General features: G+C 50.4%; 1 protein-coding gene across 1 annotated transcript in view; it reads left to right on the top strand.

The window, feature by feature from the left end:
* The window catches only part of NUGGC (nuclear GTPase, germinal center associated), a 1,233,257-nt gene that overhangs the window by 54,803 nt on the left and 1,152,152 nt on the right, over positions 1-26,302 (top strand). The window contains exon 3 of the mRNA XM_086966431.1: positions 4,158-4,351. Within this exon, the coding sequence (XP_086822557.1) occupies positions 4,158-4,351 (194 nt within the window). The remainder of the gene's footprint in view (positions 1-4,157; positions 4,352-26,302) is intronic.

Here is a 26,302-nt window from a genome sequence, read left to right as displayed (position 1 = left end):
GCCAAAATAACGTTGCAAACTTCGGTTTGAAGGTTGAATGCCATCAACAGCTGCTGCTCAATCTCCAAGTAAGAAGACGTAGAGTAGGCCGGTTCTGGTGGAGAACCCTCCCCTGCTGCTGTGACAGAAGATCCTCCCGAAGGGGCAACCTGATCGGGGGATCGTTTCTCAATTGGATAAGCTCCGGATTCCAGACTCTCCATGCTCAGTCCGAAACCACAAGATTGACGTGGGCCCGGCCACTCCTGATCTTCTTGAGCACTCTGAGCAGTAGGGGTATGAGAAAAAAGGCATATAGAAGGCCTGAGCTCCTCTCGAGTGAAAAGTGTCTCCGAGCAAGAGCCGCCTTGGAAAATCCAGCGCGCAAAACTGCTGACATTACGCATTCTCAGCGAACAAACCAAAACAAGGTTCTCCCCACTGTTAAAAGAGACCTTGCATCACCTCCGGATAAAGATGCCATTTGTGATCTTGTAGGCATCGATGGCTGAATTTGTCCGCTCTGGTGTTCAGAGAACCTGCCAGGTGTTGAACCACCAAGGATATGCCCTGTTGTTCCAACCATTTCCAGAGACGCAGGGCATGTTGACAAGGGGTCCACGACCCAATCCCACCCTGTTTAGGGCTTTACCACATGGCAGTGGTAAGGTCAGTGAACACTTAAACCAGCTTTCTCTTGATTGAAAGAAAAATTGCTCAGAGCTCCAGCAAGTTGATGTAGAGTTTGGATTCTGACGAAGACCAGAGTCCTCAGATGACCTATCCCAGATGACATCCCTAGCCTAGGAGTGACACATCTGGCACTACTGTGAGATCTGATTAAGGAAGGGAGAGGGGTTTGCCTCAGACCCAATCACTGTTGGTCAGCCACCACTGCAGGGCCTGTGCAGTTTCCTCTGAGATCTGAACCATGTCAGAATGATTCCCCTGATGCTGCACCCACTGGAACTTCAGGTCCCAGTGCAAAGCCTGCGTATGCTATTTGGCATGTGTCACAAGCGGGATGCAGGAGGCCCAACATCCTCAGAGTAATTCTCATTGAAATCTAGGATTGGGGCTGATACGTCAGTATCATAGCCTGAATATCTTGGACTTGCTGATTGGGAGGATAGGCCAAAACTCCACTGTGTTCAGAATAGCTCCTATGAAAGGGAGCGTCTGAGAAGGAGTAACGTGTGACTTTGGCATGTTGATAGTGAACCCTAGCGAAAGCAGGAGGTACGCCGAAGTCTGAAGGTGGGGGAAGACAGCTGGAGCGGGCTCACCTTCAACAGCCAGTCGAGATAGTAGAAGACTGACAACCCTGGTCTGCGCAGTTAACCTGCGACCGCTGCCATCAGCTTGGTCAACACCCGAGGGATGCTGGTAATGCCAGTGGAGAGCACCGTGAACTGAAAGTGCTTGTGGCCTACGGTAAATGCAGGTAGTGCCGATGAGCAGGTAGGACGAGAAAGTGAAAATAGGCGTCCTACAAGTCCAACACGACCATCCAGTCACCAGGGCAGACAAGACCTGAGCCAAAGTGAGCATCTTGAACTTTTCTTTATGGGTAAAGTAGTTAAGATCTTGCAGATCTATAATAGGGTGCAGGCCTTTTCCTTCTTCTGGACCAGAAAGTAGCCGGAATAACAACTACAGCCTGCTTCTGGCGCCAGAACCCTCTCTATGGCTCCCTTATCCAAGAGAACCATGACTTCCTCCTGAAGCAGTCCGGTGATCCTATGTCAGCTGATTGTAAGTTGGAGGCATGGGTAGACTCTAAGGGGAGGGAGTAGCCCCTCTGGACTATCTGAAAAACCCACCTGTCCTACGTGATGTTTTGCCAGTGGTGGAGGTGATGACTGATCCTGTCACCAACTGCCAGCTCATGATCTTGAAGGACCGGACTAGGAGGGTTTGGAAGCGGAGGCTGCAGGGTGGGTGGTGGACTGTCCCTACCTCTGGCCGCCTGACCCACAGGGTCGGAACGAGGTGCCTCAAGTTTGCAGAACTTACGCAGTCTTGGGGCTGGGATATGGCTAGTGCGGGTGAAAACACTTTCCGTAGCCACGAAAGAGGCGAAAGGTGGACAGAGGACGTGTGGCCACTGAGCGGCCCATGGAGTTGGCTGTAGCCTGTGAGACCTTGGGGCCAGGGTCATGTCTGCCTAGTCCCCAGAAAAGCCAGACGTTCTTAGCCAGCCATGGCGTGGAACAGCCACCGTTGATGAAATTGCTTTCCCTAGCGAGTTGGTCGTATCAAGACCACAACGAATGGCAAACGTTGCCTCATCTTTACTGTCTGATATCGATTGGGAGAGGATGGCCCAGGCCTCTTTCGGGACCCGTGGCAACACTTGCACAACTGTTTCCCACAGGGAGTGGGAGTAACGGGCCAGTAGGCATGCTGTGTTCATTGACCCAATTCAAGGTTGACCGAAGAAAAAATGTCTTACTCCAACTATCCAACTAGGGGCAGCTCCTCCAGTGAAATAAAGGAAAAATAAAATAATAACATCAGGTTATTGCGATTTTATTTGTTCCTGCTGATTCGTCTCTGCGGGTTGGGCCGGCGTGCCTGCTCTGCTCTTGAGGCAGGGGGAGGAGGGGTAGGCAGGCACACTCTGAAAGTGCACATGAATGTTTGGCTGGCTGTCTCGGGCCGGCCATACATTCATGCGCACTTTGCATGTTTTCACCCAGGCTGTATAGCGTTCTTGGTGGAGAACATGCCAGGCTCCCACTGCCTGTTCGAGCTCTGATCCACAGTGCTCAGACATCACAACGCTACATTGCAGCATTGTGATTGGCTATGGGGAGCCTAAGTGTGCTTCCTATTTTGGCTGAAGCGGGGACCACGGAGGAAAGACTGGATGGAGCAAAGGACTGCAGAGGAGAGACGTGGTGAGGAAACTGTGTAAAAAGGTACTTTTTTCCTTTTGCCTTCTTTTTACATTACCCTCTCACCCCCGGATCCTCGCCGGCTACCACTGACTTCACTTCTAACTGGGATGGCGATCTGATCCTGCACAGCGGCAGATCTTTGTGCCCCTGTCAGGCATTGGGCGTGGTGCTCGGACTCCGTGCTCCAGCAGTGAAATCTGGGTATTCAGTTCTTTGCTCTGTGCTGCACTACACGAAAGTTGCAGTGTAAACATGTACAGTTAATCACAGCTCCTTAGCCTACGATGATTAGTTCTCACAGTGCACAGGTGCGGTAACCATGTTGTTCCTGATTACATTGCACATGCTTTACTTGATCTTGCATTCCATATCACTGTTTGCTTTTTCCAAGATGTTGTTGACTTTCAATATTCCTCAGTGCGGCACCCATTTTACAAGCACCGCTTTATATAATGTAGTTGCAGCTTCGGAGTTGCATCTCCCTGTTCCTGTCCATCGCCACGTCAAAGCATTCTGCGAGCCCTGCGTTTTTCTGTTTACATTTCACATGCTTTACCTGATCTTGCATTCCCTATAAGTCTATGCTTTTTCCAGAATGTTGTTACTTTTTTTCAGGCAGCATATTACTCTTATCTCCTTTCCCTCATGACCTATTTCCCATTGACTCATTCTCCAGTGCCACAAGGTGATACCAAAGGCAATAGCACTATGCAAATATGATCACTCCACTGCAAATAAAAAAGCAAAAGTAAAAAAAATAATGTCCTTTTCAACGCCAACAGCTCTAACTTTAACAAATGCAAGACCTATTGCATTGCAAAGTCTTTTTCTTTCATACCTTCATCTTTCTTTTTGCTTGCCTTCTTTCTTTCTCTTGGTCTCTTTCTTTATTCCTTTTTTCTTTCTTTCGCCTTTTCCCTTCATCTGTTTTTGCCTTTCATTCTTGCCTGCTTTCCTTCTTTGTCTTCCTCTTTTGTTCTTTCCTTCTTTAAAAGTTTGTTTCTTTCTTCCCTGCCTTTGACTTTCCTTCATTTTTCTTGTCTTTCTCTTCTTCCTATTTTATGTGTTTAGTGAGAATTACACCAAACACTTTCAGTTCTTCGTTAAATGCTCTGTGCTTTAAATGTACTTAATTAACATTTGTATCCCTGTGGAAAAGTAAAGTGTAATACTTTCATGAAGTGTATAGCATTAATAGCAAACCCTTGTCTTGTATACTTGCATCATAGTCAGGCACTGATGATAAAAGCTCAAGTCTAATATTTTGTGTTAAAGCTTCAACAAGGTGACTACACTTATTGGAAGGAATCAAGATGTTGTGGATTACTTCATCAGCTGCCCCACTGCAAGCTGCAAGGACTACATCTCCCGGGTTCATGCCAGAGTCATCCGAATCCCTCCATTAGACACATATAAAATTGTGGATTCCAGTTTGACGGGCATTTACGTCAATGACATCCGGATTGAAGGTAGTGTCATCTAAAGTGCTTTCTGCATAGCTTTAAAGTGCATTTATTGCTCGGGTGTAAGAAGATGTTATACTGTTCGATGGACAATCTGCAAGGCTTGTTTACCTTGCCTGTCGCCTGGTTTGCTGGCCAACTATCAGTTTCTTTGATGTGACTGTTTTAAAAAAAAAAAAATTCCCCCCATGCTTCTACTAGAAAACTGCTTGAAACTGTTTGAAGCTCTCGATAATTGTTTAGGTGATGTCTTAATCTAGGTCTCCACCCTCAGAATATGCTCCTTTATTGTCCTTCTGCTCGTTAGAACCAATCCCTGTAAATCTTTGTTTGTGTTGTTCCAAAGACTGCATATGTCGAAGAGATGATAAGTATAAAGAGGATCCCTGGAAGGCACAGTTCATTCACTCCTTCATACTAGAAACAATCATTGGTCATAAACTATTTTATACCGTTCACAGACTTTTTTTTAATTAAAACAAAGGGAAACATACATAAATAGATAAAACACAATGCATTACATAATCAATGTTGTCATTTAAAAACAAGAAGAAAAAACAGTCCATACAGTAATTGTTTCTAGTATGAAGGAGTGAATGAACTGTGCCTTCCAGGGATCCTCTTTATACTTATTGTTTATAGCACCCTGTTCCCTGGAACTTGTGGGGTCTTCTCTCTTGTTGTTGACTATGTCGAAGAGATGCACAGCAAATCTCAAAAGTTTAGGGTGACACTTCCCTTGTGTTTCTTTTGCAAATGAGAACGTATTTTCAATACAAAACAGTCTTCCTGTGCACCCCAAACTGCACTTTTTGGCCACCTGAGAGACTTGGAAAAAGCGTATCTGGTACTAAGCAGATTAATAGATTTTACAAGTGCTGCATGGGATCCCAAGTTACATCAGATTGCTAGAATGCAACAGGAGGGAGGAGAGAGACAGTTTTAATCACACTAGAATAGACAACTTAGTTTTAACAGCCAATCAAACCTCTTCCTTGCTTAACTGCATGTGGTAAAACATATCGAGTTAACATACCTGCTACAGAGAATATAGTTCCCTATGACAACCTCTCATAATTTGCTGGCTCTCCGGAGGTGAACCCTGATAACTAGAGACAGTTATTGGTTGCTCTTCGTTCTAATGTTTGTATGTTGTGTGATGTGTGGATGCCCAAACAGAAAACACATATGGACCCATAGGCATTCTGACTAAACCCAGCTACACACACACACTTTCTCGGCTTTCTCTCTCTCCTGCAGTCAGATGACACAAGCGGGCACATGTAGAGACAAAAGGATATTGTTTAAACTGAATGCATATATGGTGTTATCTACAGTGTTGGCTGAATATTTTTATGGCTTCAGGTGTATATAGTAATGGGTGGGTAGATGGATGGTTGCAGCTGCTTTGCTGTAAAAATCCAAGTGTGGATAGATCGACGAATAGTGGGTTGACAGATTAATGCAAGGGTGTCGATATGTGGTCGGTGTCGAGAGTGGATGATTAACTTGGGAAACTGTGGATAGTTGCATAAGTGAGGGTAAATGTATTTGGAGGGATGGATATTCATAGATGGATTAATAGGTGAGTGGATAGGGGAGTGGATGAGTATTGGGTTTGACAGACACATGGTTGTTGGCACATAAATGTTACTTCCTGCTTAAACACATTACGTTTCATAAACATGCCCTTTACCTATAGCAGTTGTAAGCTTTATTGTTTAATTAAACCATTACAAATAGCTACGCTCTAGAGAAGATAAAACAATTATCAGATAAAATGCATAAAACATGTGGCAATTATGAAAATTGTAAACAGCCTATCAAATCTTTCATTAACTAATAATTATCATTGTCATTAATGCCACAACAGTTAGATCCTTATCTTAGCTGCTTAAAATATATACTTTCACCAATGCGGTCAGTGCAATGCAGGGTTCTTCCACCATCTCTCAGGCGCCTGCTCTCATTTTCATTTGCTTTTCTTTACTGGCCATGAACGAGTTCACTGATAGAAACTGCCTGAGTATGGGGACACATTTGGCACATCTTGCTAGGGCCCAGGGGGTAGAATTTGAGAAGCAAATACTAGAATCTCCCTGGCATGTTCGAGGCCAGTAGACTAGACATATCATTGCCTTTTCGGATGTTCCAGGAAAGGACAGCAGCACAACAGATGTGAACACAAATCTTTTAAAAGGAACAAATTCTGCTATCTCTCTTTTCACTGAAGCAGTCCCAGGAGGGGTTCAAATCTTTAATTAGCAGGACTAGTGACCCCATGTAGAAAATCTGTCTGTGAGTTACCACATTTAGGAGTCATTTAGTGGCTGGGCTGCATCAAAGTTCCAGTGGAGCTGCAGACGGTCAATCGAGGTCTGCTTGAGTCGCCGATTAATTACTCTTTTCCATGTTGTAAATAGGATGGTTCCACCTGGTAGGGTAAAGCCGGTCATGGAAGTGAACACAGTGCGTTAAGTACTTGGTCATACCAAGGGTTCCCTGGGGTTTCAGAGTTGTATTTAAGGTGGGTTTTTCTTTAACGACTGTGTGTCTGCCATTTTGACCCTGCTGTTGTACTTCAGTGTGGCTACTTGACAGTCTGAAGTCTGATATCTCAGACAAAGTTCCCAGGGTATGCTAAATTGCCTATTTAAATTCACGCATAAGGTCCTCATGGTCAAATCAGTCTGATTCACCCCTGTTTGAGGCATGTGTGCTGTAGATACACATGCTTTGCATACTCCTGCCATCCAATGTTGGGTCCGGATGTTTGCAAGTTGTTTATCTTTGTAGGAGTCTTTCCAGTCGCAAGGTAAGGTGATTCCTCCTTTCGGTGATAGTATGCATGGGCATCGACTCCATTGTTAGATAGTTGTTTTCCGCCATTGGGGTCTGGCGTGTATTGCTCTGCTCTCTTTCAAAACTGGACTTCGGGTTCCCCTCAGTGCACAATCCACTCGACGTATTGTTTCGTACGGGTTTCCCACTTCTCCGCGTATCGTTTCAGTCAACGTTCAAATTCTGTCCTCTGTGCCACGCAAAGTATCCACGTACTGATTCACACCAGGTGTGTAGCTTGTGCTTGTCTCTGGAGCACAAAGAAGACTGCAACGCTTGCAGATCGTTTTGGTCAGAGAAAATCCTTAGCGATCGTCGGGCTTGATGTCGAGAAATGTCGAGAAATGCAGCATCAAAACATCACAGACACGCTGGATATCTTCGTTTAAGAATCCGGGCAAGAAGAAATTGGTGCGGCGGCGGAGGAGGAAGAGGCCTTCTCCGTGCCGTAGTCGAGTTCGAAGCTCAAGAGTGACCTCAATGTCGAAGAACTTCCGTAGGGACAGGGTGACATGAGTACTGAAGACCCCTGGTCCCATCAACCCACTCCCAAAAAACCTTAGGCTTCGGCACCACCTCTGCCTTCTCGTTAAGGTCGGCACCGAGATGACGTTTCCAACGCCCCCCCGTTCCCGCTCAGCTTCATAACACTCATTCAAGCCTTCTGGCTCGAGACCGAGTCACCCGAATCTTCTTTGGAACCAAAATCCTCTGTTTCAAAGTCCAAATCTGGGTGTGAGCCATAATATTCCACGCCAAAAAAGAAACAGCCTTTGAAGCTGAGATCTTCCATGGCCAAAGGCCATCCCATCCCAGCACCGAAAATGTCGCCACCGAATCTGAAAGATGTCCCTTTGGATCCACATTTAGACATTGTTCCTCCAAAATTGGATCCCAAACAAGAGACTTTATATTAACCCAGAAACTGGACATATTCATACCAAGCTGCCTTGTAAAGCTTCCTGATGACTCATTACAAGATCCCTTTAAAGAAGAATAATGTTGGTACCAGCCCTTTTCATCTGCCTCCAGCATCCCCTCCACTTCCATCTTCTTCTCCAACTTTAAATCCTTTGCACATAGAGGAGTGAAGTGGTGTGGCTCACTGGTTAGAGGCGGCAGACCCGGAAGCAGAGAACGGCCCGGGACCAGGGTTCAATTCCCGCCGCGGCAGGGTTGTGGACCAGGGTCAACGGACTCGATCATTCTCGCCTCGGTGCTTACTCTAACCAGGGATCACACTCGGCAACTCTAGGCATTAAGGTTGCCTCATCTCTACAACGGCCCCCCACAGACGCCGGAGATGCCTGGTTTCACCTTGGAGATACCCAGAAGGGACCATCTCGCAGGGAAAGCCAGGACGGGTTCCCCAGCGGTCTTCAGCGCCAGGACACCCCGAGATGGGGTAACAGTGCGCTTTACAAGTATCATTACATTACATTACATCACACCTCCATTAGACAATGATCCAGACCTTTCCCCTGCCAAGCCATCTCCCCCTTAGGACCATGTATCTTATCAGGAACTCATTGCCAGGGCCGCAGAATACCATGGGGTGGTACTACACAAAGAATCCTTAGAACAGTATTTTTAGTTTGAGACACTAAGATCCACACACTGGTCGACCCAAACACTCCCTATGCTTAAAGGTATGCTGAGACTTGATGACAACATTTTTAAAGATCCTGTGCGTGCACTCATCTCTACTCCTAGAGTCGATAAAAAATATAAACCCTCCCCAACAGATCCGGTATTTATTAAGGGCCAGTTACCGCTAGACTCACTGGTAGTGTCCAATGCTAGTCAGCGAGCTAATTCCCAAACCTCTGGGTACGCCCCTCTCACTGATAAAGAGTCCAAGCTAATAGACGCTTCCGGCAAACACATAGATGCTCAAGCTGACAATTACTGGTGCATTGCAAACACATAGGACTTTTTAGCCAGATATAACAGGGCACACTGGGATGAAATGGAGCAATTGCTCCAATATCTCCCAGATGAGCATAAAGCAAAAGCGCAAGATTTGGTACATGAAGCAAAGCTAATTTCCAAATCTTCAATAAGATGTGCTCTAGATGCTGCTGACACCACAGCTACAGAGGTCAACACTAGCGCTCTACTCAGAAGGCATGTTAGGTTATTATTTCTGGGTTTCAGCCCAAAGTCCAACAATTTATTTTAAATAACACACTTTGACAGATAACATCTCTAGTCCTGAGGTCGATCAGGTGCTTGTGAAAATGAAAAAGGACACTGAAGTGGCAAATTCCATGGGAGCACTCCAGTCTCCTTTTAAACAGGCTTGTCGGCCCGCTCCTTTTACCGAGCAGGGTTCAAAACCGCACACTCAGACCAGAAGGCTTCCTCTTACAAAGGTAAATACCAGTCCTCTTCCTCAAGAGGCTTTTTTAGAGGAGGATATAGTGGAAACCACCTCAAGGGTAAAGGTACCACAACCCGTAATTCCCCTTCCCCTAATAAGCAGTAACTTCCCCACGCTTCCCTCCGACCATTCCACACCTGTCAGGAAGGACTTCACCAGTTTCTCCCCATTTGGCAATCTTTAACAACTGACAAATTGGTGATTGGAATTATCCAACATGGTTATTGCCTAGACCTTACCGTCAATCCTATATACATTCCACCTCACTCTCAAAAATTTACGCCAGACCACTCCTAGTTGCTCGAACAACAAGTGCAATCTCTCTTACTAAATGAAGCCTTCAATCAATCAATCAATCAAGGCATTTATAGAGCGCACTACTTACCCGGAGGGTCTCAAGGCGCTTTGGGGGGGGGGGGGGGTGCCGCTACTGCTCGAACAGCCAGGTCTTGAGTTTCTTCCTGAAGGAGAGGTGGTCTTGGGTCAGGCGAAGGTCGGTCGGTCGGGTGTTCCAGGTCTTGGCGGCCAGGTAGGAGAAGGACCTTCCTCCTGTTGTCGCTCTTCGGATGCGGGGGACGGCGGCGAGGGCATGGTTGGTCGATCGGAGGTGGCGTTTGGGAGCGTAGAAGTTGAGGCGGTTGTTGAGGTAGCTCGGGCCATGGTCGTGTAGGGCTTTGTGTGCGTGGGTGAGGAGACGGAAGGTGATTCTCTTGTTGACGGGGAGCCAGTGCAGGTCTCTCAGATGTCCGGAGATGTGGCTGCTCCGGGGGATGTCGAGGATGAGTCTGGCTGAGGCGTTCTGGATCCGCTGGAGTCTCTTCTGGAGCTTGGTGGTGGTTCCGGCGTAGAGGGCGTTGCCGTAGTCCAGTCGGCTGGTGACGAGGGCCTGGGTGAACGTCTTCCTGGTCTTGGTGGGGATCCACCGGAAGATCTTCCGTAGCATGCGCAGGATGTTAAAACAGGACGCGGAGACGGCGTTGACTTGTCTGGTCATGGAGAGGGAGGAGTCCAGGATGAAGCCCAGGTTGCGTGCGTGGTCTGTCGGTTTGGGTGCGGTGCTCAGGACGGGGGGCTACCAGGAGTCGTCCCAGGCGGAGGGCGAGGAGCCCAGGATGAGGACTTCCGTCTTGTCGGAGTTCAGTTTCAGGCGGCTGGTCGTCATCCACTCGGCTACGTCTTTCATCCCTTCGTGGAGGTTGGTTCTGGCGGCGGCGGGGTCGTTGGTCAGGGAGAGGATCAGCTGGGTGTCGTCGGCGTAGGAGATGATGTTGAGGTTGTGTTGGCGTGCGATGGCCGCAAGGGGGCTCATGTAGACGTTGAAGAGGGTGGGGCTGAGCGAGGAGCCCTGAGGAACGCCGCAGATGACTTCCGTGGCTGCAGATCTGAATGGTGGTAGGCGGACTCTCTGTGTTCTTCCAGCGAGGAAGGAGATGATCCACTCCAGTGCTTTCTCCTGGATTCCGATGTTGCTGAGGCGCTGCACTAGGGTGCGGTGGCAGACAGTGTCGAACGCCGCGGAGAGGTCTAGGAGGATGAGGGCCGCTGTTTCACCGTTGTCCAGCAGGGCTCGGATGTCATCGGTGGCAGCGATGAGGGCGGTCTCGGTGCTGTGGTTGGCTCGGAAGCCAGACTGTGAGGGGTCGAGGGATCCATTTGTCTCGAGAAAGGCGGCCAGCTGCTTGTTGACGGTCTTCTCGATGACTTTGGCTGGGAACGGGAGGAGCGAGATGGGGCGGTAATTCTTGAGTTCGGTGGGGTCCGCTGTTGGTTTCTTTAGTAGAGCGCTGAGTTCGGCGTGCTTCCAGCTCTCAGGGAAGGTGGCGGTGTCGAAGGAGGTGTTGATGATGTCCTGCAGGTGGGGTGCGATGACAGCGTCGGCCTTGTTGAAGACGTGGTGGGGGCACGGGTCGGTCGGGGATCCGGAGTGGATAGAGTTCATCGTGCAGATGGTGTCTTCTGTGTTGATCTGGGTCCAGGCGCTGAGGGTGGTGGTGGGGGGCGTTGGTGCTGTCGTTGGGAGCGTTTGTTTGTGGGCTGAAGCTGTTGTGTATGTCAGCGATCTTGTTGTGGAAGTAGGAGGCGAGGGAGTTGCAGAGGTCTTGCGATGGGGTGATGTCGTTGTTTCCGGCGTTGGGGTTGGAGAGCTCTTTCACGATGTTGAAAAGTTCCTTGCAGTTGTGTGCGTTGTTGTCCAGCCGGTCCTTGAATGCTTTTTTCTTGGTGGCGCGGATCAGTTGATGGTGCTTTCGGGTGGCGAGCTTGAGGGTGGTCATGTTGTCCGGTGTTGGCTCCCTTCTCCAGGCTTTCTCGAGGGCTCTGCAGTTCTTCTTGGAGCTCTTGAGTTCGTCGGTGAACCATGGGGCCTTCTTGCTGCCGGGTCTGCTAGGCGGGGTCCTCAGTGGGGCGAGGTCATCTGCGCAAGTCAAGTCAAGTTAAGCGATTTATATAGCGCGCTACATACCCATAGGGTCTCAAGGCGCTAGAGGAAGGGTGGGGAATTACTTGTCGAATATCCAAGTTTTAAGTTGTTTTCTGAATGCTAGGTGGTTCTGAGTAAGGCGAAGGTGAGTGGGAAGTGAGTTCCAGGTTTTAGCTGCCAGGTAGGAAAAGGATCTACCTCCCATGGTGGTTTTGTTGATGCGAGGTACAGTGGCAAGGGCTTGGTTGGAGGATCGTAGCTGACGGGAGGGGGTGTAGAAGGACAGTCGTGTGTTGAGGCATTCGGGTCCAAGTTCGTAAAGTGCTTTGTGTGCGTGGGTTAGGAGGCGGAAGGTAATCCTCTTATTTACGGGGAGCCAGTGGAGGTTTTTCAGGTGACCAGAGATGTGTTCTTTACGCGGGATGTCTAGTATGAGCCTGGCTGAAGCGTTCTGGATGCGTTGGAGTTTTTTCTGGAGTTTTGCGGTGGTACCGGCGTATAGTGTGTTTCCGTAGTCCAGTCGGCTCGTAACCAGTGCGTGGGTGACTGTTTTTCTAGTTTCGGTGGGGATCCAGCGAAATATTTTTTTGAGCATGCGAAGAATGTTGAAGCAAGAAGATGAAACAGCGTTGACTTGTCTGGTCATCGAGAGTGAGGAGTCCAAGATGACGCCCAGGTTCCGAGCGAGGTCCGTCGGGATGGGTGCTTTTCCAAGGGCTTCAGGCCACCAAGAGTCATCCCAGGCGGAGGGGGAGGTGCCTAGGATGAGGACTTCTGTTTTGTCTGAGTTCAGTTTCAGACGGCTGTGCTTCATCCACTCGGCTACTTCTTTCATTCCTTCGTGTAAGTTGGTTTTGGCGGTGTTAGGGTCTTTGGTGAGTGATAGGATCAGTTGAGTGTCATCCGCGTAGGAGATGATGTTGAGATTGTGTTGGCGAGCGATGGCCGCAAGGGGGCTCATGTATACGTTGAAGAGGGTGGGGCTGAGTGACGATCCTTGTGGCACTCCGCAGATGACTTCAGAGGCCTCTGACTTGAATGGTGGGAGGCGGACTCTCTGGGTTCTTCCAGTGAGGAACGAGGTGATCCATTCCAGTGCTTTTCCTTGGATTCCTACGTTTCTGAGGCGTTGTAGAAGGGTGCTATGGCAGACTGTGTCGAAGGCAGCGGAGAGGTCGAGGAGGATGAGGGCGACTGTGTCTCCATTGTCCAGTAGAGTTCGAATATCGCCTGTTGCTGCGATAAGTGCGGTCTCAGTGCTGTGTTTGGCTCGGAAGCCGGACTGTGAGGGGTCGATGGATTTGTTGGTTTCGAGGAAGGAGGCGAGTTAGTTGTTGACAGCTTTCTCGATGACTTTGGCCGGGAATGGAAGAAGCGAGATGGGGCGGTAGTTTTTGAGTTCGGTGGGGTCAGCTGTGGGTTTTTTCAGAAGGGCGCTGAGTTCTGCGTGTTTCCAGCTTTCCGGGAAGGTGGCGGAGTAGAGGGAGCAGTTGATGACGTCTCGTAGGTGTGGAGCTATGATGGCGTCTGCTTTGTTGAAGATGTGGTGAGGGCATGGGTCAGTTGGGGATCCTGAGTGGATGGAGTTCATCAGGCGGATGGTGTCCTCAATGGAGATGGGGTTCCAGTCATTGAGGATGTTCAAGGGGGGGGAGGGTGCGGCGGAAGGTTGGGTGGGTTGGTCTCCGGGTTGGTAGTCGAAGCTGTTGTGGATGTCTGCAATCTTGTTGTGGAAGAAGGAAGCTAGGGAGTCGCAGAGGGCTTGAGAGGGAGTGATGTCGTTGGAGTTGGCTGAAGGGTTGGTAAATTCTTTGACTATGTTGAATAAGTTCGAGGCATGTGGGCTGCTGAATTCATATCTGTGCATAGATCGCCGCCTAGTGTTGGGTCCGGATGATTGCACATTGTTGTCCTGGAAGAGTCTTCGAAGTATCACGAGATAGGTGGCTCCTCCCCTGGACTACAGTGCGCATGAGCATCGACTCCATCCCCAGATTGTTTTTTTCCGCCATTGGGTTCGGATGTGTTTCGGTTCCCTCTGTCGGAATCGATAGTTGTTTAAGTTTCTTTACTTGAGACCAAAAGGTCTTTAGGATCTCGCGTCGGTATTGTTATCGGTCGGGTTGGTTATTCATCGGCTCCGATCAACTGCTGCCCTTCCGCGTGCTGTCGGCGCGGACGGGCCTACACGACGCTCCAGACTACTTCAACATGGAACGAAGTCCATTTAAGAGGTGCCCAGTGTGTGCCTCAAAGTACCCCCACATCGACGTGCACCCAGTGTGCAACAAGTGCTTGTCGCCGGACCACGACGAGGCCAAGTGTATGGCCTGCTCCAAGTTCCGGTCGAAGAAGACTCTCAAGCTACGCCGGGCCGCAAGACTGCAGGCCCAGAGTTCGGCACCCCCACCAGCAAACATCTTTGAAGAGGATGTTGAAGACGACACCATCCTAAATGTTTCGGACTCTAACCTGGCGTCGGAGGGCGAGGAAGACTACGACGCGGGAGACGAAGAGTTCGAGGAAGTCGTCGAGGAGGTAGGGGACGACGACGGGGCCATTGCCACCGTGGAGGATAGCTCGGAGGAGGAGCATCCTCAGACTGACTCTGGTGTCAAACCCCATCATAAGGCCCAGGTCGAGGGATCGCCTTCGGGCCTTACCCAAGACCTCAATCCTCGTCCCACGGCCCCGCCTCCTGGCCCGGCCACGGACATTGGTGATGCGCCACTCCCGGTCCAGAAACCGAAAGTGAAGCCATCGGGGTCAACACCATCAGGATCGAAACCGAAAGTGCAAGTCGCACTGGTTGGGTCAAAGGCGCCGGAGACCTCGGCGCCGAAGAAATCCAAGATGGTCGTCGAGCTCAAGAGCCACGCCAAGATGGCCGATCCGAAGACCACGGTGCCGAAGCCTAAGGCTAAGACGCCCGACGCGGCGGCGTCGACGCCGAAGCTGGTCGACGCTCTAAAGAGTCGCGTCGACGCCAAGAAGGTCGATGACCATAAGAAGGCCCGAAGAAGCGTCAGGACGACCCCAAGTCTATGACTGCACCGATCCCAGTCGAGAAAGCAAAGGGAGGTGCCGCGTCGGCTCCGAAGACGGCTGCTTTGGTCGCCGACCCAAATCCGGACTCGGAGGACTCGCTCGAGCCGATCCGGCCCTCCCCATCCCTCACCAAGAAGGTCACGAAGTCCCTTCAGCGGATTCGGGAGGAGGCTGCGGCGACCGAGCCAAAGGACACTGTGCCGCACAAGCCTCCACAGAAGCCGGCAAAGGCGCAGACGCCGATTCACTTCACGCTACCGCCGAGAACGGCGCCGAAGGCCTTCGCTCCGAAACATGAGCCGGGGTGCCTTTAAAGCTGGTTTCAACGCCGAAGGCATCATTGGTGGTGCCGAAGCCACGGCATCAACCACTGGCAGACGAGGAGCGTCGAGAGGTCATCATCGACGCCAACACAGGCAAGCTCTCTCTCCTCAAGAGGAAAATCACCCCGGAGCCTGCGTTGGAACATTTCCATATTCCCCTTAAAAAGAAGTTGGACTCTGCCGGTGCATCTGCCCCTATGGAGCCGACATCTCCACAGGGTCTGGACCTCTCACCCACTCACTCTAACGCTGGGGAGGGTGACGGAGACGAGGAGGACGAGTATAATTATCCAGCATACTCGGACCCAGAGGATGTACATGAGCCATGGTCTGCTGGGGGCGACCCTGAGGACCCTCAGTCAGGACACGAGCCGCAGCTTTTTGCTGCAAAAACTTCCCCAACGGAGGACTCTGCAGCCTTCAACGCTTTAATTGAAAGAGCTGCGGCCAACCATGATGTCGACCTCCATGCTGACCCAGTGGATGTCGATTTTCTTTTTGACACTTTCTCAGTGGCTGAAAAGACCGTCAAGACATTGCCAATGCTCAAGGGTGTGCTAAAGCGTATGCTAAAGCATGCGCCAGAGGTTTTCAAGGAGCCCACCCGGGCAAGAGTCATCAATCCTCGCATTGATAAGAAATACAAGGCAGCGCCCACTGACCCAATGTACATCAAGGGACAGTTGCCACTGGACTCTTTAATTGTCTCCAACGCACGTAAACGAGCCAATTCACAGACCACGGGTGATGCTCCTCCCCCTGACAAGGAATCAAAGGTGTTTGAGGCATCAGGGAAACGTATTGCTGCGCAGGCAGCCAATATATGGCGCATATCAAACACGCAGGCGCTACTTGCACGCTACAATAGGGCACACTATGACACCCTAGAAACACTTCTACAGCACTTGCCAGATCAGTATAAGGAGGGCGCTGAAATGCTGATTCAGGAGGGAAAACTCATTACCAATGCCTCCATCAAGTGTGCTCTAGATGTGGCTGATACCGCCTCGCGAGCAATAAATACTAGCGTTCTGCTGCGCCGGCATGCATGGCTCAGAATATCAGGCTTTAAACCAGACATTCAGACCACCATCCTCAACCAAACAGTAAATCCAGACCACCTGTTTGGACCTGAAATAGATGCCACACTTGAAAAAATGAAGAAGGACACTGACACTGCTAAATCTATGGGTGCCCTTCAGTCCCAGCAGTTTCGGGGTGGTTCCTTTCGCCGCTCCAATAACAGAGGCACCTCAAGGGGTCAAGCGTCACAATCCACACAATTCTATAAGACTAACACCCAATCCTCATATACCAACAAGGGTAGGGGTGGATACCGTGGCAACAACGTCAAGGGCAGAGGACGTGGAAATAACAGCTCCAGGTCCTCCACCGCCAGCAAACAGTGACGCCTTGTCACTGCCCCCCGACCACACAACACCGGTCGGGGGGAGACTCCAGCAGTTCCTGCCCGTGTGGAGGTCCATCACCACGGACAGGTGGGTCAAATCTCTTATTCAGTACGGTTATTGTCTGGAACTCACTTCCATCCCACCAAACATACCTCCAAAAAACCGTCCTATGTCCGGCGAGCACTTGCACTTGTTGCAGCAGGAAGTTCAAGTCATGCTGCAAAAAGGGGCAATAGAGCTCGTTCCACTGCAAGAAAGGGGAACAGGGGTTTACTCCCTGTACTTTCTAATCCCAAAGAAGGACGGATCTCTCAGGCCCATCCTAGACCTCAGACCTCTCAACATGTACATTCTGTCAGAGCATTTTCATATGCTTACTCTGCAACAGGTTCTCCCACTGCTTCAGCAAGGGGACTTCCTGGCAACTCTGGACCTCAAGGATGCATATTTTCACATTCCCCTGCATCCTTCACACAGAAAGTATCTAAGGTTCACCATTCAAAACCAGCACTACCAGTTCAAGGTTCTGCCCTTTGGGGTCACCACGGCGCCCAGGGTCTTCACAAAGTGCCTAGCGACAGTGGCGACGCATCTAAGACGTCAGAACATCCACGTATACCCCTATCTGGACGACTGGCTCATTCAAGCAAAGTCGCACAGACAGTGCGCCGACCACGTGTCCCAAACCATTCACCTTCTGCACGATCTGGGATTCTCACTGAATTACCCAAAGTCCCATCTCCAGCCCGCTCACATACGGCAGTATCTGGGCGCGACCATAAACACTCTGGTGGCTACACCACAGCCAAATTCAGTGAGGACCAACAGCATTCTATCGCTGATTCAAAAATTCAGACCTCAACACTCACTTCCAGCACGAGTGTTCATGCAGTTGATCGGCATGATGGCCTCCTGCATCTCCATTGTCCCGCACTCGAGACTACATATGCGCCCGCTTCAGGAGTGCTTAGCACGTCAGTGGACTCAGGCTCATGGGCAATTGAAAGACCTAGTGTTGGTGAGCGGTCGGGCATACAACTCTCTGCATTGGTGGAATCCACAAAACCTTTGCAAGGGCCGACCGTTCCAGGAACCTGTGCCACAGATTATCCTGACGACGGACGCTTCTCTCCAGGGTTGGGGAGCGCATGTACTCCACTACACAGTGCAGGGACTATGGACACTACAGCAGAAGAAGATGCACATCAATGTGTTGGAACTGATGGCAATCTTCATGGCCTTAAAGGCGTTCAAAGTACATCTGTGCAACAAGGTCGTGTTGATCCGGACGGACAACATGACAGCCATGTACTACATTCAGAAACAGGGAGGGACACACTCTCCACAGCTGTCTCATCTGGCTCAGAGCATGTGGAAGTGGGCCATTCAGAGGAACATCTTTCTCATGGCAGAACACCTCCCAGGCAAGGACAACCAGATGGCGGACCTGCTCAGCAGGCACAGCCACCAGATGCACGAGTGGGAGATACACCCTTCAGTACTCCAGCCGTACTTTCAGACATGGGGTCATCCAGAAATAGACCTGTTCGCCACAAGGGAGAACGCAAAATGCCAAAGCTTTGCCGCCAGGTTCCCACATCCGCAATCGCAGGGCAATGCGATATGGATGAACTGGTCAGGCAAATTTGCGTACGCTTTTCCCCCAGCACCCCTGATACCGCTGGTGGCACGCAAGCTCAGGCAGCACTCGATGACCCTCATCCTGGTTGCTCCAACGTGGGCTCGCCAACCATGGTACACCACGTTTCTGGAACTGTCCGTGGTACCGCATCAAAGGCTTCGCCTCACACCCAGCCTTCTGACGCAGAGCCATGGCGACATTCAGCACCCAGATCCGCAACAGCTCAACCTGGCGATCTGGCTCCTGAAGTCCTAGAGTTTGGCTACCTTAACCTTCCTCCGAATTGCATGGACATCATTCGGGAGGCAAGAAAGCCCACTACTAGAGCCTGTTATGCGGCCAAATGGAAGCGGTTTGTCATCTATTGTGCAAACCACAACATCAATCCACTAGATGCTTCCATTCAGAACATCATCTGTTACCTGTTTCATCTGTACCAGTGTAATTTGGCATTTACTTCCATCCGCATTCACCTGTCTGCGATGGCCGCATACCTCCAAAATAGACAGCACCTTTCACTTTTCAAGGTGCCTGCTATCAAAGCTTTTCTGGAAGGACTCAAAAGGGTCATTCCACCACGGACCCCTCTAGCTCCAGAATGGAACCTCAATGTGGTTCTTACAAGGCTGATGGGTCCTCCCTTTGAGCCACTACATTCCTGCGAACATCAGTTCTTGACTTTTCCAGGCCCTCACAATTCAGGAGCCTTTCTTCCAGGTTCATGCTAACAGGGTAGTGCTCCGCACTAACCCTAAATTTCTGCCCAAGGTTGTGTCTCAATTCCACATAAACCAAACAATTGAGTTGCCAGTGTTTTTCCAAAATCCTGAGTCACTGGCAGAGCGGATGCTCCACACCCTTGACGTCAAGAGGGCACTAATGTATTACATTGACAGGACCAAGGATTTTAGAAAGACTAAGCAGCTTTTCGTTGCCTTTGCGTCACACCACAAAGGTAACGCTATTTCCAAGGCTGGTATTGCTAGGTGGATCGTGAAATGTATTCAGATCTGTTATGCAAAAGCTAAACGCACTCTTACAATTCCACCAAGAGCCCACTCCACCAGAAAGTTGGGGGCCTCTATGGCCTTCCTTGGAAACATTCCCTTAGAGGACATATGTAGAGCAGCCACATGGTCTACCACACATACATTTACAAAACATTACTGTGTAGACGTGCACTCTAAACAGCAGGCAGCTGTAGGGCAGGCTGTTCTCAAGACACTTTTCCAAACTGCTGCAGCTGGCACGGGCGGCCGCCGCTAATGGAGGGACTGCTATGTATTCTATGCACAGATATGAATTCAGCAGCCCACATGCCTCGAACTGCAAATGCTACTTACCAGTATGCATCTGTTCTTGGCATGTAGGGCTGCTGACATTCATATCGCCCGCCCTCCTCCCCGGCGCCTGTAGCAGCTGCAGTGTTTACATGCATTTCATGCCATGGTCATCACTCACAAAGTTCACTCCATCTCGGCCACAATGGCTAAAAACAATCTGGGGATGGAGTCGATGCCCATGCGCACTGTAGTCCAGGGGAGGAGCCACCTATCTCGTGATACTTCGAAGACTCTTCCAGGACAACAATGTGCAATCATCCGGACCCAACACTAGGCGGCGATCTATGCACAGATATGAATGTCAGCAGCCCTACATGCCAAGAACAGATGCATACTGGTAAGTAGCATTTGCATTCCTTGCTGTTGTGGGCGTTGTTATCTAGACGGTCTTTGAATGCGGCTTTCTTGGCAGACCGGATTAGTTGGTGGTGTATGCGGGTGGCGTTTTTGAAGGCGTCCCTGGTGCTGGTGTTTGGGTCTTTTTTCCAGGCCTTCTCGAGGGAGCGACAGTGTTTCTTCGATTTCTTAAGATCATCGTTGAACCAGGAGGCGTTTTTGTTGCCTGGTTTGCTTAGACGTTTTTTCAACGGTGCTAGGATGTCGGCGCTGTTGGATATCCATTGGGTGAGGTTAATGGCTGCTTGGTCGGGGTTTGAGGAGTGGACAGGAGGGTTTTGAAGAAGTGATGAGGAGATCTGGTCTTTGTTCCAGTTTCTTCGCATGGTGGGTTGAGGATGGTTGTGGATTGTGGTCTTATTGTATGTGAAGTGAACGCAGCTGTGGTCCGTCCAGTGAAGAGCTGTGGTGTGACTGAAGGAGACATGTTTGCTGGAAGTGAAGATAGGGTTGAGTGTGTGACCAGCAATGTGGGTGAGGGTAGTGACCAGTTGTTTGAGTCCGAGGTTGGCAAGATTGTCCAGAAGGGTGGTGGTGCTGTTGTCATTGTTCTTTTCCAGGTGAAAGTTGAGGTCTCCCAATAGAATGTAGTCATCGGAGGGGAGGGCGTGTGGGGTGATAAAGTCAGTGATGTCGTCATTGAATTGTGCACGGGGTCCTGGAGGCCGGTAGAGGAGGGTGCCTCTGAGTGTGGTCTTGGGGTCGGCGTGGATCTGGAAGTGGAGGTGTTCGGCGCTGGCAAGGTTGACGTCTGAGCTGGTTGAGATGCGGATGGAATTCTTATGGACGATAGCGATGCCTCCTCCTGTTTTCTCGATGCGGTCCTTACGGATGATCTTGTATCCATCCGGGATGGCAATGGTGATGTCTGGGGCTGAAGAGGCATTCATCCATGTTTCTGTTAGGAAGGCGACGTCCGGTGAGATGGTGTCAAGTAGATTCCAGAGGTCGATGGCGTGTCTGTGGAGCGAGCGGGTGTTGAGCAAGAAGCATTTTAGGTGGTTGGTGTCAGGTCTCTGATTGGTGTTGGTGGATGAGGAGCTGCTTTTGGTGCCGTCGAACTTGCAGGAGTTGCAAGAGAAGGGTCCATGGGTGAGTCCAGGAGCGGCGTAGACGCAGTTGGGGGAGCGGCCGTGGTTAAAGGCTAGGAGGGTGGAGGCGTCGTAGGTAATGCGAGAGGGCTGGGCATTGCGAGGGCCAGGGGGTCTGGCGCTGGGCGTGGTCCAGGCGCGGACGGGCGTAGACGGGCTTACCTTTGGCGCACCTTCGGCACGACTGGGGCGCGATCGCTGCGCGTGAACGCTGCGCGTGGGGGCAATGGTCATAAATGGATGGTGGAGGGGGCGGAGCGTGGGAGGGGCAGCAGCTGGGAGGCGGTAGCGGGGAGGAGGGGCGGCCCAGGGAGCACCAACACAAACAAAATGGAGGGTCAAAGTGAAAGTGAGGCAGGGGCAGCTAATGGAATCAAAGCGCCTACAGTAAACCAAAGCGTTGCAATGCGGAGCGGAGCGAGCAGCGCCAAAGGCTGATCCAGGTCAGTTGAAATCTCTCCAAAACGAGTTACAGTATGATGCAAACACAGCGCTCTCACAGATAACACACAGCGCTATGCAGAGCGAGCAGCAATGGACACACCCAGCTCTATACAAAACGAGCTAGGAAGAAATGCACACACAGCGCTATAACAACCTCACTTTGTGAGGTTGTCGGCGGCCTGGCTGGGGTTCGCTGAGCTTGCGGGAGGGTGCTGGCTCAGGGAAGCGGCGAGCTGGTCTGCTGTGATCTTGTTCCAGTTTCTTCGAGCAGCCTGTTGCTGGTGGTGGTGGATCGTGGATCTTCTGAAAGTGAAGTGGACGCAGCTATGGTCCGTCCAGTGGAGTCCGGTGGCGTGGCTGAAGACGATGTCCTTGCTGGATGAGAAGACAGCGTCGAGTGTGTGTCCGGCGAGGTGGGTGAGGGTGGTCACCAGCTGCTTGAGTCCAAGGTTGGCGAGGTTGTCAAGCAGGGTGGTGGTGTAGTGGTCGTTATTGTTTTCCAGGTGGAAGTTGATGTCCCCCAGGAGGATGTAGTCAGCGGAGGGGAGGGCGTGCGGGCTGATGAAGTCGGCGATGTCTTCGCTGAATTGTGTGCGTGGTCCCGGGGGTCGGTAGATGAGGGTGCCTCTGAGGGTGGTTCTGGGGTCTGTGTGGATCTGGAAGTGCAGGTGTTCGGCGGTTGTCAGGGTGTCGTCGGTGTTGGTCGTGATGCGGATGGTGTCCCTGTAGATGATGGCGATGCCTCCTCCCGTCTGGTTGCCTCGGTCTCTGGTATGGCGATGTCGGGAGCTGAGGAGTCGTTCATCCAGGTTTCCGTGAGGAAGGCGACGTCAGGATCTGTGGTGTCAGGAGGTTCCAGAGTTCGATGATGTGTCTGTGGACGGAGCGGGTGTTGAGTAGGATGCACTTGAGGTGGTTGCTGCTGGTGATCGGCTTGGCGGGTGCTGGTGCGGGGCAGGTCTGGATGCAGGAGAACTTGCAGGCGTGACAGCTGAAGGGTCCGTGGGTTCGCTCGGGGTCGCTCAGTAGCATCCCGGGATTCGGCCGGTGTGGAGTGCGTTGAGGGTGGCGGCGTCGTACGTCCGGCGGGTGGGCTGGGGTCCTCGTGGGCCAGGGGTCCTGGCACTGGGCGCGGTCCAGGCGCAGACGGGCTTACCTTTGGCGCACCTTCGGCGCTCATTCGGTGCTCCCGCTGCGTGCCTCCGCTGCGCGGTCGCTCAGGGGGCGTCATAAGAAGGGGGACGGGAGGGCGGGTCTGCTGGGCCGGGCGAGCGGCTGGGCCAATGGGCCGGTGGTGGGCGGGGCTGCAGGGGGCCAGCGGCGGGAAAAAGTGGCGAGCGGGCGGCTCAGCTGTGGCTGGGCCGCTCGGGGGTGCTGGGGGGCGACGGAGTCGATGGCGGCAGGCAGGAACAGCAGGCGAGGGAGCAAGGATCAGCAGGCGAGCAGGTGAGGGAGCAAGGGGGTGACCCGGCCTCGAGAGAGCCTTAGAACCAGTTCCACTACAGTACCAAGGTTCAGGAGTTTACTCTCTCTACTTTCTGATCCCCAAAAAGGAAGGCTTCTTAAGACCTATTCTGGATCTCAGAGAGTTAAACCAATATATACTGTCAGAGCGCCTTCACATGGTAACCCTTCAACAGGTACTTCGACTTTTACAGAAGAGAGACTTTGTCTACTCTAGACTTAGAAGACGCATATTTTCACGTTTCTAATTCATCCAGCTCATTGCAAATACCTCAGATTTGTAATAGCAGACAAACATTACCAATTTAAAGTACTCCTGCCTCGACTGAATTCTGTCCCCAGAGTATTTACCAAATGACTGGCAGTAGTCGCAGCTAATCTCAGAAGATAACATATTCATGTCTTCCCCTACCTAGACGACTGGCTCATCAAAGTCAGCACTTACCAAAACTGTCTACGACACACTCAGACCACAATAGACGTACTTAACAGGGCTTCACGGGCAATGCACAGAAATCTCACCTGCATTCTTCACTGATGCAGTCTTATCTAGGGGCTACTCTCAACACTCCCAACGCTCCAAACTCTCTCAATGTAGCCAGAATTCACAACATTCAGTCTATGATACTTCAGTTTCAATTCAACAAAACATTACCAGCCAGAGTGTTCCTGCAACTGCTGGGAATGATGGTGTCTTGCATCACAATTGTACCACATGCAAGACTCAACATGCATCCTATAAAAGAGTGCTTAGCACGTCAGTGGAATCTGTCGCAGGGTCAACGTACCCATCTAGTGTTGGTAGACGGCCACACCCATCGCTCTCTGCAGTGGTGAAACCCAGAAAATGTATCCAAAGGGCGTCCTGGCGGCCTTTCATCGACCCTATTCCACAGATCGTGCTCATAGCAGACGCATCTCTGACAGGTTGGGGTGCCCATCTCCAAGATTACACAATACAAGGTCTGTGGAGCGACAAGCACTAAAGTCTCCACAGCTATCTAGAGCTTCTAGCAGTGTTTCTAGCGCTCAAAGCTGTTCAAACTCACCTGATGGGGAACGTTGCTCATTCTCTCCAACTGTCATGCCTCTATCAAGCCATTTGGAATTGGGCAATCCATCACTGGATTTATCTTCTGGCAGAACACCTTCCAGGGGTAAAAAAAATCTGATTCCGACCTTCTCAGCAGAAACAGGCTTCAAATTTAAGAGTGGGAAGTTCTCCTTCCATACTTCCAACAATTGGGTTTCCCACAAATAGACTTGTTTGCGACAATTCACAATGCAAAATGCTCAAACTTTGGCTCCAGTTTGCCACACTTACTCTCAAAAGGCAATGCTCTATGGATGACCTTGTCAGGGATATTTGACTATGCTTTTCCGCCTCTCCCACTCATTCCGTGTCTAGTTCGGAAGAACATCCCTAACGCCTAATTCTGGTAGCACCAATATGGGCCCGTCAACCATGGTACACCACCCTGTTGGAACGGTCAGTAGTTCCACATGAAAAGCTACATCTTACCTCCAGGCTCCTCACTCAGACCCTTGGAGAAATCCGGTATCCAAATCGCACAGAACTACATTTTGCGATCTGGCTCCTGAAGTCATAGAGTTTGGTTGTTTAAATCTACCACCAGTCTGTATGACTCTTCTAAAAGGAGCAAGAAAGCCTATTACCAAAGCTTGTTATGCATCAAAGTGGAAAACATGTGTTGTCTATTCTAAAAACAACAAAATATTATCTGTTACCTGTTGCACTTACAGCAAACTGGACTGGCTTATAGAGCTCTTCGTTTGCACCTTGCAGCAGTAGCTGCGTATTTGGAAAACAGACAGCATTTATCACTGTTCAAAGTACTAGTAATCAAACCTTCATGGAAGGCTTAAAAAGGGTAATACCACCAAGATTTCTCCCTGCACCAGTGTGGAATCCTAACACTGTCCTTACACGGCGTATGGGTCCACCTTTTGAACCATTTCATAATTGTCCTTTGCAGTTTCTTTCATGGAATTTTTCTTTCCTCTTTGCCATCACTTCATTGAGGAGAGTTGGTGAGCTACAGGCATTAACCTGGGAGAACCCTAATTTCAGCTCCACAAAGACAGGGTAGTTCATCTCACCAACCCCAAATTCCTTTCCAAAGTAGTTCTAGCTTTTCATATAAACCAATGAGTTGAGTTACTTTTTTTTCTCAACCTAATTTTTTAGCCGCACAAGCTTTTCAAAAGCTTGATGTGAAAAAAGCCTTATTGTACTACATAAAGGACTAAAGATTTTCGCAAAACAAAACTGATTGTTGCATTTGCTCCACCTCACAAAGGCAATCTCATCTTTAAATCTGGCATTTCAAGATGGATTGTTGAACGCAAACATGCTATGCAGAAGCTTAAACACCTGTTCTAGGCATGTAAGCTGTAGATCACATGCTTTGCATACTCCTGCCATCTAGTGTTTGGTCCGGATGTTTGCAAATTGTTTATCTTTGAAGAAGTCTTCCCAGGCGCCAGGTAAGTGACTCTTCCTTTCAGTGATAGTGCGAATGGGCATCAAATCCATTGTTAGATTGTTTATATCCGCCATCGGTTTCGGACGTGTATTGCTGGGCTTCGCTTCGGGACAGTTTCTTCGGGTTCCCCTTGGTGCGCAATCTGCTATACCTGCGTTGGTATTCTTTCATACGCATATCCCACTTCTCCGCGTATCGTATCCCATGAGAAAAAAACTCTATTTCAATCGATGATCTTCGGAAAAGCCATCCGGCCTAACCGCATTGGTCCACCTTGCGGTCGATGGAACGGACTCCATCCAAATTCTGTCCTCGGTGCCACGTAAAGTATCCGCGCACCAACTCACATGAAGTGTGCAACTTATGCTGGTCTCCGAAGCACAACGAAGAAGACTGCGTCCGATCGAAGAAAACGCTCCGTGATCGTCGAGCTCGACGTCGTGAGATGCAGAGTCAAAACGTCGAATACACGCCCGACCTCTTCAGTGAAGGACCTGAACAAAACTTCGACGCACAAGATGCAGAGGAAAAACAAGAGGAACTTTCTTCCATTCCAGAATTGGATTCTGTGTCGGAAGAAGAGTTGCCACATGGTTAACGTACCTTGAGTACCGAACGCCCCTTAACTCAAAATCCAATTCAGC

The sequence above is a fragment of the Lissotriton vulgaris genome, chromosome 4_1 (assembly GCF_964263255.1).
Source record: "Lissotriton vulgaris chromosome 4_1, aLisVul1.2, whole genome shotgun sequence".
Taxonomy (NCBI): domain Eukaryota; kingdom Metazoa; phylum Chordata; class Amphibia; order Caudata; family Salamandridae; genus Lissotriton; species Lissotriton vulgaris.
Note: the sequence above shows the minus strand (reverse complement) of the source record. Positions and strands in the feature narration are given on the sequence as shown.